At 39.0% G+C, this 16,341-nt stretch overlaps 2 protein-coding genes across 2 annotated transcripts in view; one reads left to right on the plus strand and one right to left on the minus strand.

The window, feature by feature from the left end:
* Positions 1–7,877, plus strand: part of ARSG (arylsulfatase G) — a 92,478-nt gene extending 84,601 nt beyond the window's left edge. The window contains exon 12 of the mRNA XM_015810375.1: positions 5,233–7,877. Within this exon, the coding sequence (XP_015665861.1) occupies positions 5,233–5,534 (302 nt within the window). The 3' untranslated portion in view covers positions 5,535–7,877. The remainder of the gene's footprint in view (positions 1–5,232) is intronic.
* A 3,325-nt stretch (positions 7,878–11,202) lies between these two features.
* WIPI1 (WD repeat domain, phosphoinositide interacting 1) overlaps positions 11,203–16,341 on the minus strand; it is a 30,327-nt gene continuing 25,188 nt past the window's right edge. Inside the window, exons 10-11 of the mRNA XM_029283033.1 lie at positions 14,870–14,991; positions 11,203–12,023 (exon numbers count right to left, since the gene is read on the minus strand). Of these exons, the coding sequence (XP_029138866.1) occupies positions 11,902–12,023; positions 14,870–14,991 (244 nt within the window). The 3' untranslated portion in view covers positions 11,203–11,901. The remainder of the gene's footprint in view (positions 12,024–14,869; positions 14,992–16,341) is intronic.

The raw sequence follows: 16,341 nt of genomic DNA on the forward strand, positions 1-16,341 counted from the left end.
AGTAATAAAGCCTGTAATAGGGTTTAAATAATTTGCTATTGGATTATGCCAGTAATCAAAATCAACCTATCAGTCACATTTAATGATTGTGGATGTACTCTTGTTTGTGCTTTCCACAGCTTTGAGGAATGAATGCAGATAGTCCTCACGTTATATAGAGCAGGGCTTTTCAACCGGTGGTACGCATACCATCTGTGGTACATTAGCACATGGCAGGTGGTACGCGGCCCTGCCCAGCCAAGTGTAATGGAGGAGGGAACGAGCCAGTGCAGGGCAGGACTTACTGTGAGAGAGTCCTCCGGAGCTGCAGAGTGGCTGGGGCGAGGCAAAGGCCCCAGGCTCACTTCCAGCTCACCTGGAAGAGAAAGGAGGTGGAGGGGGGTGGAGATAGGAGAGGCTATAAAAGGGGGCAGTTTGGGCGGGAGAGGGAGAGAGAGAAAAAGAAGCAGCCTTGGGAGGAGGTGGAGTCAGCTCTAGCTGCACCGAAGAGAAAGGAGGAGGAGGAGGAGGAGGGTGGGAGGAGAGGAGATCAAGCAGGCCAGCCATGAGCCAATCTACAACTTCCATGGCACGGAGGGAGGGAGATGGAGAGTGGAAGGATTCTTATGTGCTTTTGTGACTTTGAAGTTCTGGGATTTGTGCAATGTGGGCTTTGTGTTCTTAAGGAGTGTTTGGCAATTTCTATTTGGCTGATGGCTGATGTCTCCTGTTAGCTTCTATTGCTCTGCTATTGTTAGCTGTAAGTTTTGCTGCAAGGGATTTTGAAGTGTTTTTCTCCTGAATGGATTTTGCCTGTAGCATTCCTTTACTTATGAATGGAGCCATTTGGGGAGGCTGCCTTAGCTGGCTGCCAGTACTTACCGGTACTACATTTTTTTCCTTAAGTGCTGGCTGCCGGCTCCTTAACTTTCCTTTCTAGCCAGTAGCTAATTCTTAAAAGGGAATGTGCCTTTTTAAGCTAGTTCCCTCAGTGGCTTGTCTTTTCTGTCTCTGGAGGCCTTTCCTTGTTTGATGAGTATATGGAAGATTTTAGGCACATGAAGCTCAAAAGAAGCACCTTGCAGGTAGGGAAATAGTTAATCATTAAATAATAGAATCTGTTAAAGCTATACTTTATAAGTAACAGAAGTTTGGAGGAGGGGGAGAGATCTGTTTTTATTTGTTTCAGATAAAATACATTTGTGTGATTAGCTTTATATATCTGAAAGACAAATCAGTCTTTCCTGTTTTGCAATACTACAAATAATAAAAAAAAAGAGTTTGCAAGACTGTCTTTGGGTGCTGGGGTTGGTCTGGCTGGATCCTGAGAATCGACTCTCAAGAGCACAAATTTGAGAGCAGATTTCCAACAATGGAATTGCATAGAATGACTTTGAATGCAGTTGGGATATGGCTTTGGGGCCAACTCCTCACATATGCAGTCATCTATTTGGCAAAATATTGTGGGAAAATATGCAAACTCTGCCTTGTACAAACAATCATGGAAGATTTCATCATGATAATAACATGTCTCTAACTGGAGTGGAAAAACAGGTATCGCATACTTGAAGATTAGTGGAACTGCAAAGTACCTCGGTGGATCCTAGGCCTACTCTTCTGTATAAATCTTATGTTAGCTATTAGAACAGTTGGCCAAGAAATCTATCATCAGTACTGCCACATGCTGAAAAAGGAGTGTGGGCATTGAGGAAAGCTATTCTACTGATGGCTTATGTAGATGGAGTAGGCAAAATCTCTATGACTACGCTGTCTTGAACTGCCACTTCTGTGACTAGTGGAATGAAATACAGGACACACACATTTCACTTTTTGATGTTGAGCCAAAGTAGCAAAAGTGGCTTGGTAACATTCCAATTGTTCAGATACAAAACCATCGTTAAATTATCCAAAATTTCTACCAGGCTTGAATTTCTGAAATGTTTTTGTATTTGAATCACGTTTTATAGCGAGTGCTTGTTTTTGCAAAACATCTGGCAGAGAATGGATTAAAATTTATGACTAGGATTGCCAGAAAAGTTGTCTGGGAAATAGTAGATGAATTCTGCTAAGTCTTCTGCAAGACAGTCCATGTGAAACACAATTTTGCCCTACACATCTTTATATTTACGTACATTATGATAAAAACATGGAAAGTTGGTCATCTCCAGGGCTTTTTTTCTCATAGAACGCCCAGAACGGAGTTCTGGGATCTTTTTTGGATGGAACCTTGCAGGGTAGGCAAGGCAGGTTGTATGACATGTGTGAGTTCCGGCACCTTTTTTTTTTTTAGAAAAAAAGCACTGGTCATCTCAGTTCACATTCAGTATTTTCAAAACTGGATTTTTCCTCCCATAACTACTTTTTGTGAGTTTGCGTTTGGTTTCACATTTGTAAGGTTTTCCATACAATTTTAAATGGAAGTCATTTAGATTCAAGAATGTCCATCGTATGTGCCAGTGAAAGGTTTAATCTGTGGACACATCAGACAACCCTTACGGAAAAACATCTGTTTCACCATTCAGTTCAAATAATCTGAAAACCAGGAATTATGTGAAACAAGTTTTTTTAATGATTTACTTCCAAATACATGTAAAAAGCTGCAAAATATTGCTTAATTTAAAGCATTTCACAAAACTAATACTTTTAATAATCAAGTTCAACAAATAACTTAGATAATCTGGAACAACTGGATCAGCCAACTCTTGTCTTTATATAAAATGAATTGAGATTAAAACTTCTTTTTCTTTTACCAATATGACAAACCCAGAGCAACAGCTAAGCACTATTGGCCTACCGCTTGGGCACACCTCTTATGAATTTTTTTCATTAAAAAAAAAACAAATTAAAAACTTCAGAAGTTATTTTATCAGTTGAAGCCTTTGATTTGGTTAGTTATCTTTGAGAAAGTTATTGACAAGCAATTGCACTATGAATGAATGAAATGTATACAGTGTCAACATTGTGCTACATCAATCCTATAGCATCCTACTGCATTGTGAAGAAAGAAGTTGCCAGTTCGTCCATTGGTTTAAATTTAAAATGTTTCACCAAGTCATTGATGTAACATTTTACAGATCTGTAATAGGTTTTTCTTGTTTTCAGCATCTAGCCCAAATAATATCAGATGTTTTCAAGTTTAGACTTTCTTCTAAATTGGGTACTTTGGCTTTATCAGTGAGAGTTCGTGAGAGGCTATTTCTCTGGCAAATGCTTGACTAAAAGCTCCAGGGGAATCAAGTTTGTGTCTTTCATATTTTGAGATATAGCACCAACACATTCCTTTGGCTTGTATTCTTTTGGCAAAGGCTGTGATTTCTGGTAAACTATCGCTCAAAATGGTTACTTCTCATGGTTTTACTGTGTGCTATGCTTTGAGGATAGCCAATCCTATTTTTGTCCATGACATGAAACCATATTACAGGTAATCCTCAAGGTATGACAGGCCATTTAATGAACATTTGAAATTACGAAAGATTCCCCCCAAAGCTACATATGACCATTTCAAACTTAAGGACAGATGCAGCGAGCCTACGACCCTCAACAGAGTTGCTGCAGTGCCCCCACCACCTCTCCCACCCCACCCCGCCAGAACCCTGCAGCACTTGGCCCTCCTCCCCAATCACCCATCACGCCCCACACTTACCTTCTGAAACTCTCCAGACAGGTTGTGGAAGGTGGCAGGCCATGAACCTTCGGCTACACAGTGACAATCCAAATGCAGCTACCATTTTGTCCCATCCATTTATGGGCGGAACAAAATGGCCAACGCCAGTGAAATTGCTTCATTTTACTGCCTTACAGAAGTCTGCAGTGCGGCAGAAGCTTCTTAACAATACAGAAAGCTTCTGAAGCTCTGTGCAGAGCGTGTTAAGGCAGCAAAACAAAGCAGTTTGTCCCCCAGCTGTGTGGCAGCGACCTGAACCCAACCGCCATTTTATGGGAAGGACAAAATGGCAGCTGCTTTCGGAACCCTACCATGTGGCTGCACAAAGAAGGAAGCCATTCCAGCACTCTGGAAGGCCTTGGAGCCTTCAAAAGGTAGGTGAGGAGAAGGGTGTTTGGCCTGGTGGGGTGGAAATCAGGCCTAAGGCCTGGGAAGACCCGGTGCATGTAGGAAAAATCCCTCTTGGGACCCAAAGTGTGGGAAGTGAAGCACAGGGCGTCTCAGGAGTGGGAGAAGCCTTGAGAGGGCCAGGCAGGCTGGCTTGCGTCTGTACAGGTAGTCCCCGACTTACAACAGTTTATTTAGTGACTGTTCAAACTAACAACTGCACTGAAAAAAGTGATTTATGACCATTTTTCACACTTACAACCTTTGATCATGATCATGTACTCAAAATTCAAATGCTTGACAACCGGTTCATACTTATGATCATTGCTGTATCCTAAGGTCATGTGATCACCTTTTGCAACCTTTTGACAAGCAAAACCAATGGGGAAGCCAGATTCACTTAACAACCGTGTTACTAACTTAGCAACTGCAGCGATTCACTTAACAGCTGTGGCAAGAAAGGTTGTAAAATGGGGCAAAACTCATTTAGCAAATGTCTCACTTAACAACAGAAATGTTTGGCTCAATTGTAGTTGTATGTCAAGGACTACCTGTACAAGGCCTCCAATGGCCTCCCCTTCCCAGCTCCATTTAACGACCCACATGTTTGTTTTACATTTCATTGGGGAGAGTAGGGATGCGAAGGGTCATTAGGTGACGTGTTTTACGTAACGACTGCCCCAATATGCAGCTGTGATGGTAAGGCTCCGTTATGGTCGTATCTCAAGAACAAGCTGTATTAAAATCTTCAGTGTACTTCTTTTTCCTAATTGCAGCTACATATAGTTCATACTTCGTTAATATATGCAAGTGAATGTACCTCAGTATTGCTGTTTACTACTATTAGATATGCATGTTATGCTTTATATTTTATATCCCATTATGTGTCATCTGATAAAATCAGTCTCAATCAGTCCCAAATATTAATAAACATGTTAGAAAAACTGAGAATCAACTTTCTAAATGCTTTTTCTTTCTAAAAAATCTCCTACCCCTTCTTAGAATTTGTTCATATCCTTTGGGGGGGGCAGTTTAGGAACTCGTACAGTTGGCAATTTAGCTCAAAGTACTTTAAAATGCACTACTACTACTACAGTAGTACACCCAGATTATTCTTTCTCATAATGTAGAGTGGCTGCCACAAAGATAATACTTTCAAAAGATAGCAGTTAAAAGAATTTGGATGACTTGTCTCTTTCCAGGTGGTGCCAAAGCATGTGATGGAAGCATTGGTCAGGAAGTACATCACCGGCCACCTCTCATTTTTAACTTGCGGCGTGATATTCAAGAGCAAGAGCCGATGGACATTCACAGTGCTGAGTATCGTTCTGTCTTGCCATTAGTAAATAAGGCCTTTATGGATATTCTTCAGGATATTGCTTCAGACAATGTCTCTATAGCAGATTATTCTCATGATGCAGATGTGATCCCCTGCTGCAACCCCCAACACTTGGCCTGCAGATGTGAATCTGCTTATTCTAACTTATCTTTGGAAAAATGCTAAACAACTTCCAAATTAACAAACATCTGTCTTCCCAGAACTAGAAATCAAATGGGTGAAACTGCTACAGGAAGTACAACACTCTTGGTTTGGATTTTATATAATAATTTGTCATATCTTTCTACAGAATTTAGCTTGGCTCATAACTGAAATACGGGACTAAAATGTTTGGATGGCTATTTGATACCCCTTGATTAAGTCCAGCTCAGCTAGAACCCAACATCACAATGTTATGTCTCCTTGTCCCCTTTGCACATCACAGAAAAGCAGGCGTGGGGTTGTCAGGGCATAAGACAATTGCACAAACAGAAAGGCAGGAAAGAACTATATTGTTAAGATTGGAAATGTTTAGCAGAACCATGTGCATTTCATAAAGTCAGATTATAATCCAAGTACCTCAAAGAAAGTTTGGCATTGACTTGTAGTCAATCCCAGGCAGCAAATGCCATCTAAAGTTAGACAGTGTTAAATTTGAACAATTAAGACAGTTGTGATTTTTTGTAGTAATAGAATGTGGTTAAATTTTTTTTATCAACCATTTGACAATATTACATGTAACAGTTTCTTTTCACAGTCATTCAGGCTCATAATATATTTTATTTTTTTTAAAAAAAATTGTTCTCGCTGTTGATTTCCAAACTTGATCTGTGTTTGATTTTCCCTGAAAAGAATAATTGAGGCAAGGGAAATAGGTGGCCACTGTGTTGTAAACATAAAAAAAGGTTTCCATGATTTTACATGTGCAGCAATTTATCCATACAACTTAATCTGGACCGATAGCAAGGCTTTTCTTACTCTTTGCTTCACTTTGCTTCCTGAAAGGGAAGTGTATGAAGGGGGTTATGCATGCATTTATTTCCCAAGTTACACAAGAAGAAGGAACATGAGTGGAGACACAGCTCCTGTTAACCTCATGATTTTATTGACAAATATTTCAGCATTCCTCCAACTCTGGAAGTTGGGGAATTTCTTTTTATTCAAGTAGATAATTGCAAAAATATTCTGCATGGGTAAATTCTCATGCGTATACTGTACAAAGACATAAACCAGTAGGTTCTTTTATAGGTACATTTATACATGGCATAAATAAGAAAAGGGCTAGCTGGAGTATAAAATTCAGCTTCAATCAGATGCATTTATACTGTGGTTCTTGAGGAGAGAATAATGTGCATATACAGTACATTGATACCAACCATAGAGCATTTTAAGAAAATACACAAAAAGAGGGGCAGAATACATCAACTAGCAAAAGTGAAACATACTGTGTGAAAAGTACTGGAGCGTCTCTGGTTTGCCCCACGTTTGTGGGTTCTTCTACATTCCCCCTTGTTTTTCCAAACTACCTCCCATCCGCCGCTCTGTGTTGTGTTGCTTGCCTCTCCTCATGATCGCTTCATTTTGTTCGTCTGGCTTCCACGGCACAAGATTATCTACCAAAATCAAAACAGAACGGCCTTACTTTCCCTGGTCATGTGCGTTGAGCATGGAGTGTTGCAAACAGGCTTGAGATGCATGCAGAGGGAAGCGGCGGGGAGATGAAAGTCATGGCATCGTTTCACTTTTGGCAAAGCTGATGGGTTTCTGGGCCTCCCTTAGGGCTTTGTCCTCAATTGACAGAAAAGATCTGACTCAGAAATAAGTGTGTGTTGGAATCTAGACTCAAAATATATTCCTGCGTTAAACAATGGTTCCTGTATGTGTTTTGACTGCAAACGTACACACTGGAACATCTTGAAGAACCAGCTATTTAAACATGTAGAAAAAAAAGAAAGGCAACAGCTCAGCATACTGGCTAAAAGTAACATTTATAGTGTAGGTTTGTCACTCCAATGGCCATCATGAGAAGCTGTCAATAAGAGTACAAAACAGAGTTCTTGTAAGACACAGCAAGCCTTCTTGGCTCTTTGAAAAGTGTCTGATGCTACTGTTTTTCAAAATCTTAGTCACACTGTTGGTGCTTTACTTCACCAACTTTTGATCCTATTAGCAGTAATCCAAAATTTACATTCTGACATTACGAAGTCACAACTGACTCCAGCAAGAGAATATGGTACTACTGTTGCTATCCTTCTTATGCAACATAGTGTAGCACTGAACAGGCCCTGTACTCTAGAGTGTAAATTATTATTTCACAATCAAAAACTAGATGGCTCTCCTAAAGCATTCGTGTTTAAAGGCAGATCAAGACCTCAGTTTCCATAGTTGTTCCCATTTTCCATAGAGATTCAACAACTTTTATCATATCCAGAACGATTCCAAGTAGAGAATGATACATGCCATCATTTCTGTAATGACATGTTTATTGTATTGGTACACAATAAAAGACAAATAAGGCACATAAGGAAATGTGGTATATTAGTGGATTATGGATATCTGGTTAATAGTTAATTATTATTTATCCCATCTTGGTATCTTAGATCTGGTATGGTAAAATTAATTCAGCTCCTTTTGGCCTTGTGCACATCTCTGTAGTTTTCTTGGCAATAATATATATCCAGAATTTTTTTAAATTTATAGTTTCAGGTTTAGAGAATTCTTGGTGGTCTCTCCTCTTAATACAGTGCACATATGACCCTGCTTAGCTTTTTGAGATCAACTCAGACTGGCTATATCTTATCATCTAGCTCTGCCTTAGGCTAGGATTTTTGGGCAGATGAAATTACAGTAGATAGCCAAAAACGTTTGACAGCAGATAGTAGTAAGTTGGATCAGTCAGTGAATCTCTTATTTGTCTGTTTACATCTCACTTTTTGTTTTTATAAATAAATTCAAGATACCAAATATACACAATATTCCTTTCTCCTCCTATTTTCTCCCACATCAACAACCATCACCCTGTGAGTTGAGTTGAATTGAGAGAGAGTGACTGGTCCAAAGTCACCCAGTTGGCTTTCATGCCTAAGGGGGGACTGATATATGGTTCTTAAGAATTAAAAAAAACATATATATATATACAGTTCCTTCTCTGCTGGTAGAGAGCTCCTATAAAATACTGTACCTGGAATGTATGGGCAAGAGAACAAGTTGCACTGAAAATGGGTAGAGACTGCAATCCTTCAGTCTAGAATGTCTAAGGGCCCATCTTAAGGAATATTGGATTTGAAAATTTCTGTCTCTGATTTCAGGAGAGAAGCTATTAATGGGGGAGAAACCAATGGAAATAATTTATCCATCACTTCTGCTCTGCTGATAGAAACCTAGCAGGGCTTTAAAAACCTTTTAATTTTTGATGTTGAAGTGTTCCAAAAAGAAAGGTAGGATTACTTGGGTAAGAAATACAGAGATGTCTTAGAGGCTGTTTATTGAAGTCCCATGTTTCTATTTATTAAATTTAGATGCTATCCAACTCCCATCAACTCTGGGAGGTTTACAAAATGTTTTTTTTTTTAAACAGACAAAAAACAACATAAAACAAAAAAGAGCAAAGATGGCAAACCCAGATGGGGACAAAGAAAAAAAGAAAAGAAAAGGGGACTTGAATGACATTTGCCTCCTTTGCTGCTTTCTTTTCATTTTTTCTTCATTTTCACAGTTTACTTATTCTCTGAATAAGATACTTCATTACCACAATTTTATAGTGTATTAAGGATGGTTCATAAGTAGCACGGCAAAAACAAAGAATAAGAAAGCATGTCGGCCAATCAAATTACTATGATTTGAGAGGCACGACAAATGCTAAAGAAATGTAATCCACCCTCTTCTATAATGGCAGCCAACCGTAAAATAAAACACATGCTTAAAAACAAATGGAATAGCTTCTTAATGACCTGAACAATATTGCTGAGCACAATTAAAGCAATTGCTAATTAGAGCTACTGTATCTGGGCTGCAGAAATCTAGATTACAACTAGATGGGGTTTTTTTTTAAAGGTACAAATTTCATAATTTTATAATATATAAAACTGCAACACTAGTACCAAGCACAACAAAGACAGTGGTTATACAGTGAAGAACAAAAATCTAAATACTATATATGTTAATTAAAATTGGATAAATGTGAGTGAATGGCCACTGCATGGCAGCAAAGAGCTATTATGGACTTCGGTATCAGCTTGTTGCCAATTAATAGCCATCCTAAAATTTTACAGCCCAGATAGGACAGCTCTAGAAGCTCAGTAAATATGTATGCCCGTGTATTAATGTAAGAAATAAAAACTAGAAGAAAACAAATCATTTTTAAATATAATACTTTTTTTCCCCAGAATACTGGTCATGGCCATGATTACCTTTAGAAAAATTAAAAAAGAAGAAAACAAATAGAATTCCAAACTGGCTTAGCTACTAAGAAGTAGAGTGAAATATTTATCTCTGGCTTTCCTGTACAACTAGCAATAAATACCCAAATTGAGTGCCTTTGGTCTCCAGCTATAAGTATAATTTTCCACCTGCTGTAGCTTTAATGGAAAATATACGTGTGTCCATGCACAGACCTAGTGAGAAAAGAAACATGGGCCTGACTGTGCCATTACAGGTAGTCCTTAACTTACAACCATTCGTTTAAAGACCATTCAAAGTTACAACGGCCCTGAAAAAAGTGAATGGCCATTTTTCACACTTATAACCACTGCAGCATCCTCAGAGCCACCTGATCAAAATTCAGACACTTGGCAACTGGCTCATATTTACGATGGTTGCAAGTGTCCTGGAGTTATCTGATCACTTTTTGAGACTTTCTGACAAGCAAAGTGAATGGGGGAGGCCAGATTCAGTCAAAAACAACTGCAGTTAACAACCACAGTGATTCATTTAAAAACTGTGGCAAGAAAGGTCATAAACTGAGGCAAAACTCACTTAACAACTGTCTGGCTTAGCAATGGAAATTTTGGACTCTCGATTGTGGCCATACATCAAGGATTACCTGTATAGCAATCCTGTGTGCATCTGAAGAAGAAATCTTTGGGTCCAATGATGCCCTACAGAGCCACTCTTTTCAGAAGTTATAGAGAGTGGCATACTACATCCCGATTTTCCCTCCCAGTTTTAAGGGTCTTAAGGAACTATTGAGATGGTCAAGGCAGTGGCAGAAAGGGAAGAATGGAGAATAAATAACAGCAGAAGCAAGACAGATATCTAAGCAACTGTAGTATGGAGGTATCCAGGGCTTCCTGGCTACTTCCAATTAAAATCGCTTGAGAAGGAAGGGATCACCTGGGAGACTTTGTGCAACACTACTTCTAGGAAAGCTGCTCCCTCCCCACAATTCCATTGTATATTTAGGATTTTTCAGCCACCTCCATCTCATATAAAGAACAATCTGGAGCAGTCCCTGCTGTCAGGAAATTTATGCATCTTAGAAAAGGGGTTGTTAATTCTTAGGAACAAGAAAGCCTTGACTGAAAGGCCGGGCAAGATAGAAAAAAAAACATCCATAAGAAGGAAAAATGCTAGCCAATATAAATAGCCTATTTGAAAAATGTCTCCATGAAAAAAGTTTAAGTCCTCCCTTTTAAAGGTAAAGCAAGTAGAACTCTTCTTCCTTCTCCCATTATATTTTGGATAATGCACCTGCGTCAACAGAGAGAGAGAAGCTTTGAAGATACAGCGTCAAAGCTCAGAGTACTCTGGCATCTGCTGGGATTGCTGCTCCGTCTCTTTTTCCCTTGTGCTCCCTGACATTTTATTTACTTATTTATATTTCGTATTTGTTAACCGCCCATCTCCCTCAGAAATAGGTAGCCTCTTCTCCAGTAGCCCAGGCATGGCAGTAAAATCCCCAACCACTGCAACTACACAAGTGATGCTGGTGACATCTTTCCCCTGATCTTGCTACAAATATCCTCCACCCACTATGGAGAAAGAGTAGGGCAAAGGGCAACCTTGATGCTGCATCCATCAATCAAAGAACCACGGGATGTAGAAGATAAGGCAAGAGGAATCAAATGGAAAATACAAGCCTTCCTTTCAAATTTTTGAAACAGCAGCCCCTTGTTAAGTTTCTCTCCTTTTCTGGGCTTGTTTGGAGCCTCTTGGAAAGCAACAAGTGGGTCAAAGAGCCGCTTTGGCAACCAAAATGCATTCTCAGATCTGAACTAAACCCTGAAGACATCGTTATCTTGGAAGGATAGTTTTGTAAGGACTTTGTAAGGATGCCAGATGTGGCCTAGAAGTACCTGATGCTGCCGCATGGTTTGAACTTTGAAAGGCATGGAACTCAGCCCTCCCTTTAACTGGCAGCCCAGAGCCTTGTGTAATTTGGATTCACTATTAGAAATATACTTGGAAAACAGGTTTGTAGGCCTCACTCCAAAAGCCCATGGTGGGAGTCACACACCCCACACAGAGATGGCTACCAGGCAGGAGAGGAAGGGACAGATCGCCCGGAAGAAAAGATTTAAGCTTTTCTTCTCAGCACGAATTTCACAATGCTGTTTTAAGTATTCCTAATGCTCACAGGTGGAAATTCATTTTCGTCATCCAGGCATACTGGCCCAGTAGCAAATTCATGCTCAGGTATTATCTCTCCTCGAAGGGCTCCCCCATCTTCCGAGTAACCTGCAATATAAGAAGACAGCCTTTAAACTGAATGTTATAGATTTAGAATGCTTTTTACACAGGCATCCCTCATTCCACGTAAATTATTGGATGGCTAAAGAGCATCAAGAGGTGGTCTGTACGTGTCATTCAACTATCACAGCTGAAACATCACAATTAGGACTTTATTGTAAAAATCCTGGCTTCATGTGCAAATAATACATAGACACTCGCAGAGGTATCAAGGGATTTGCTAAGCCTGTGAACCACTTTTTCTACATTTTGTGAACAGAAATATTCAAAACTGATCATTACTTAGGGTTTAGTTACTCAAGTATCATATATAGAACATGATTTAGAATTTTCATGTGAACAAAACCGAACAACTGAATGCCAACTGCCACTGATTATATATTCATTTCATTTAGTGAGTTCCCTTGCTTTCAAACTATAGTATGGTCCATATCTCATCTTACAGCCTAAATTTAATATCCTCCCTTCCTATCCCTTGCACACTTTGATTACCTCTATAATTTTCTCATTTGGGCAACTTAATAGCCATTGCATTCGCAGAAGTAAAAAAGAGAAGGAACTGTACGTTTGTTAGCAAAATTCTTGAGATACAAGGCAAGATTGAGGAACATAATACAAAAGTTGGCATTTGACAATGATTATAATCTTCAGTGCACTTTATAGGTCTTCAAAGAGCTTTTGAGTTTTTCATATTAAACTTCCTCATACCCATTGTTATTTAAACTATGTTGTCCACTTTCAGTTATTTATACTTAAATAATAATAAATTATTTAAATACTTAAATAATTTATACTTAAAAATGTCTTAACAAAACCCTTCCCAGGCAAAAAGAAACAATTCTTGCACGTTATCAGCACAACAGAGGAAGATACTTAGGTTCCAGGATGATGTGTTCTCCCAAGCATAGGTTAATGCTTTCTACTTTTATTCTGGCAATGAGGACCTCTGTAGCTCTACTTAGCAAAATGTTGCCTGGAGCTATGCTGGAGTGGAACAAATTCCAGAGAGATGTTTGTAATGTATCCAAGTTTAAAATGTTTTCAGTCTCTTAAGAATTGCTCAGAGATGGTAAAGCAGGGATCCCTAACCCCTGGTCTGTGGACCAGTACCGGGCCGCCACATGCCAGCAACCTGTCTGCACAAACAAAGCCCCATCCGCGGGATACAGGCAGTACATAAAACCACGCCCCCTCCAGTCCACCGAAGAACCTCTCGCCACATAACCGGTCCCTGATGCCCAAAAGGTTGGGGACCTCTGTGGTAAAGGACCACAAAAGGCTTCCAACTCCCATTATGTAAAAACATATGATACTGAAGCACATTGGAAAGTGAGGCAGGTACAGTAATCAGGCAGTTGTAGGGGCAAGGACCAAGAATGATTCCGAGAAAGGTGAGCAGAGATGCAGATCCTGCTGGCCATATCAAAGACTTGGGCATAGCTCCTGATGTTTCCTGCAAATATTGATACCCACTGCTAGTACTCCACATGACTCCAGAGAGACGATGTATTATAAAGGTAACTTCCATGTCACCATATACTCTTTCAGTTAGCGCTGACCTATATGTCATTTTGCCTGACCTCCACACCATTTCTTTGATTTCTTGTTTATTCCTTGGTTCTTCCTTTTTTTATTTTTGCCAGCTTTGCCTCTATTCACTGAATGGGTGGGTGATGGATCACAGAAGGGGTAAACCATATTTCTCACCCCATTTCAGCAATTTATCTGAAAAAATAAAGGGCTACAAATATGTCACAGGGAATTTTGTTCAGGATTCCCCCTCCCCTTTAGTGATTTTTTGCTAAGAATGGCTGGGGGAAGATTAAGAGTAGATGCAAAAGTCTGCGTGTAAGAGAAATATTAGTGTATACTGTAAGCAAGTGTGTGTGACAATACAGCAAAAGGCAATTTGGAGATGGACAGTTGTTTAGAATTGCCCAGCTTCCTGTGCCTTGTGTTAGTGGGTTCAAAATACATATTTTTCCCTACACACATCTCTCTTATGCTGAGGTTTGAGTAGAAAGTCTTCTGGGAGAGGACAATTTGGCATAAACAGCAATGGACGAAATGCTGCTCGGCTATTCAAAATTCAGCAAAATCCATTTGGAAGGAAAAATGTTAGGATTACTATATGGTATGTGATCAGAAGAATTAAAAATGAGATTTCCAAGTATACATCAAATAATTAAATTCTACAAACTATAATGCAACATCAAGAAATCCGTGGATGGGAAGTTGTTTGCCACTGTATTACTTTTTATCTTACGGCAAGAGAACATAATTAAAAAATGTCTTCCTGTTCATTTTGGCTCTTTCTAGAGTTGTATAATTGTTCTTATTTACATACACTCATATATACAAACAACATACATAACCTACCAGTATCTACTTTTACTAAAGTTAATATATATTCTTGTTTTATGGAAGCTTGAAATTGTTAAGACACTGAAATCAATATCATGATCGATTTCCCTTCATGTTTCTGCCATGAGTACACAGCCTTAATTTTATATTATGTATCATACATAGTCTGGCCAAATTATTTTGTGTCCTATCAAAATATATAGCAAATTTGGTTCTCGCAAAAGAATTAGCAAAGCATGAAGAGAAGTTTTAGTGTCTTTGGTCTGTGCTGAATTCAGCATAAATTTCAATAATACCAATACCGTGTACGGTATAGGACAGTGCCAAAGACATCATCAAAGTAATACAGTATATATTTTTCATAATAATATAAAAAAACGACACATAGAAACTCACAAATACGTAGTAGTGAACAATTCTAACATGACTAAAATGAGCAACTCGCAGCTTGCTGTAAATCTGGTACTGACCTGGCATCATAGAAGGGGAAGGCACTGAAGTCTGCCTAGCTACGGTAGCAGCATAGGTTTGAGTTGCTGGAGACAGGAGATCATTTTCTTTGTTCTCTTCTGGCTTTACCAAGTCAAGCAAGCTAAAAGAATGTGGGCCAGGGAGAAGGTTGAAATAAAGGCAAGTCATTACCTAGTAACTCCAACAAGTAATTGTACTGTTATTTGTTGCATAAGCTGGACTTAACAGAGATGGAGGTTTTGTGCCATCTCCGGCCCATAAGGATGCATTGTTTGGCAAGCCAAACGGACAGAGATACTGTAATGCTTTTATGCAGAATACAGTTGCAGCTTGAAATCTTCAAAGATGCTTGGGAGACAAGAAGGGAAGGTGTTTATGTCTGTGGAGATTCTTGGTCATCCAGGTGCTTTTCAAAAGGGAACTGGACTTTCTTGATTTTTTTTTTTCCTTGAAGACGTTTTGCTTCTCATCCAAGAAGCTTCTTCAGTCCTGACTGAATGGTGGGGAATGGAAGGATTTGGAATGGAAAGAATGCAAAGAATATAAATCGTTCCATTCCCTACCTTTTGAAAAGCACCTTTGTGAAAGATGTTTATGCTGATATAAAGTTATTGCCAAGACATCTGAAGAGGATCAAGACTACAACAGATGTCATGGCAAAATTTATTTGTTTAAATAGAAAACAGTATCTCTTCTATGTACTTTTAACCAAAATTTTATCCTACCCTCGGTCCTTCAACTAAATCCTAAAAGTGACACACAATGCAATATCCCCAGAGAACAATTTTAAACTTCATGCAACAAGTTAATCAAAGACGAAATAAAGTTTTGCAGGTATTCACAATATGCATACACTCATGGCCAGGCATGGGAGCACTGATTAGCATCTAAATCAGATGGCTCTGCCAGAGTAGAGCACAGCTACAATCTATGCCACAGAAGTGTAAGAATGTAATTAACAGTTAATGTAATTCTTAGAATATTTCCGTTCCAGGTCGGGGGGCTTTGCATTGTTGATGACATGAAACGGACATATTGTCAACCTCAACAGTTACTAAATTAAAAAAAATTAATATAGCACAAATTAGGTCTATATGTTTCTTCTGGGTGCTCAGGCACCCAATTTATCTCCTTGCAAGTGCTCTTATGGTTCCTTTCCTGCATTCATTTTCCCTTCAACGTATGTTTCCCTTGGGCTGCACTTTGGAGCTGTCTTATTCTATCTATCAAAATATAACTGGAGAGACTTTTCTTTCTATACGGAATTCTGTTTCTCTGAGTGATGGCCTGTGGACTTTTTATATTCTACAGCAGCATTCAGTTCTATCATCTGATAATTTTCACTTCACTTCTCTTTCACTTTTACATGCTCCAGCATAATTGTACATATTTTTTGTGAATGACCCTTATGAAAAGATTGTTACACATTCAAAGCATGATTTTTCTCCTTAATATCCTGTTTTATAAACAA

This window comes from Protobothrops mucrosquamatus, unplaced genomic scaffold (assembly GCF_001527695.2).
Source record: "Protobothrops mucrosquamatus isolate PMUCROS unplaced genomic scaffold, P.Mucros_1.0 scaffold9, whole genome shotgun sequence".
Lineage (NCBI taxonomy): Eukaryota > Metazoa > Chordata > Lepidosauria > Squamata > Viperidae > Protobothrops > Protobothrops mucrosquamatus.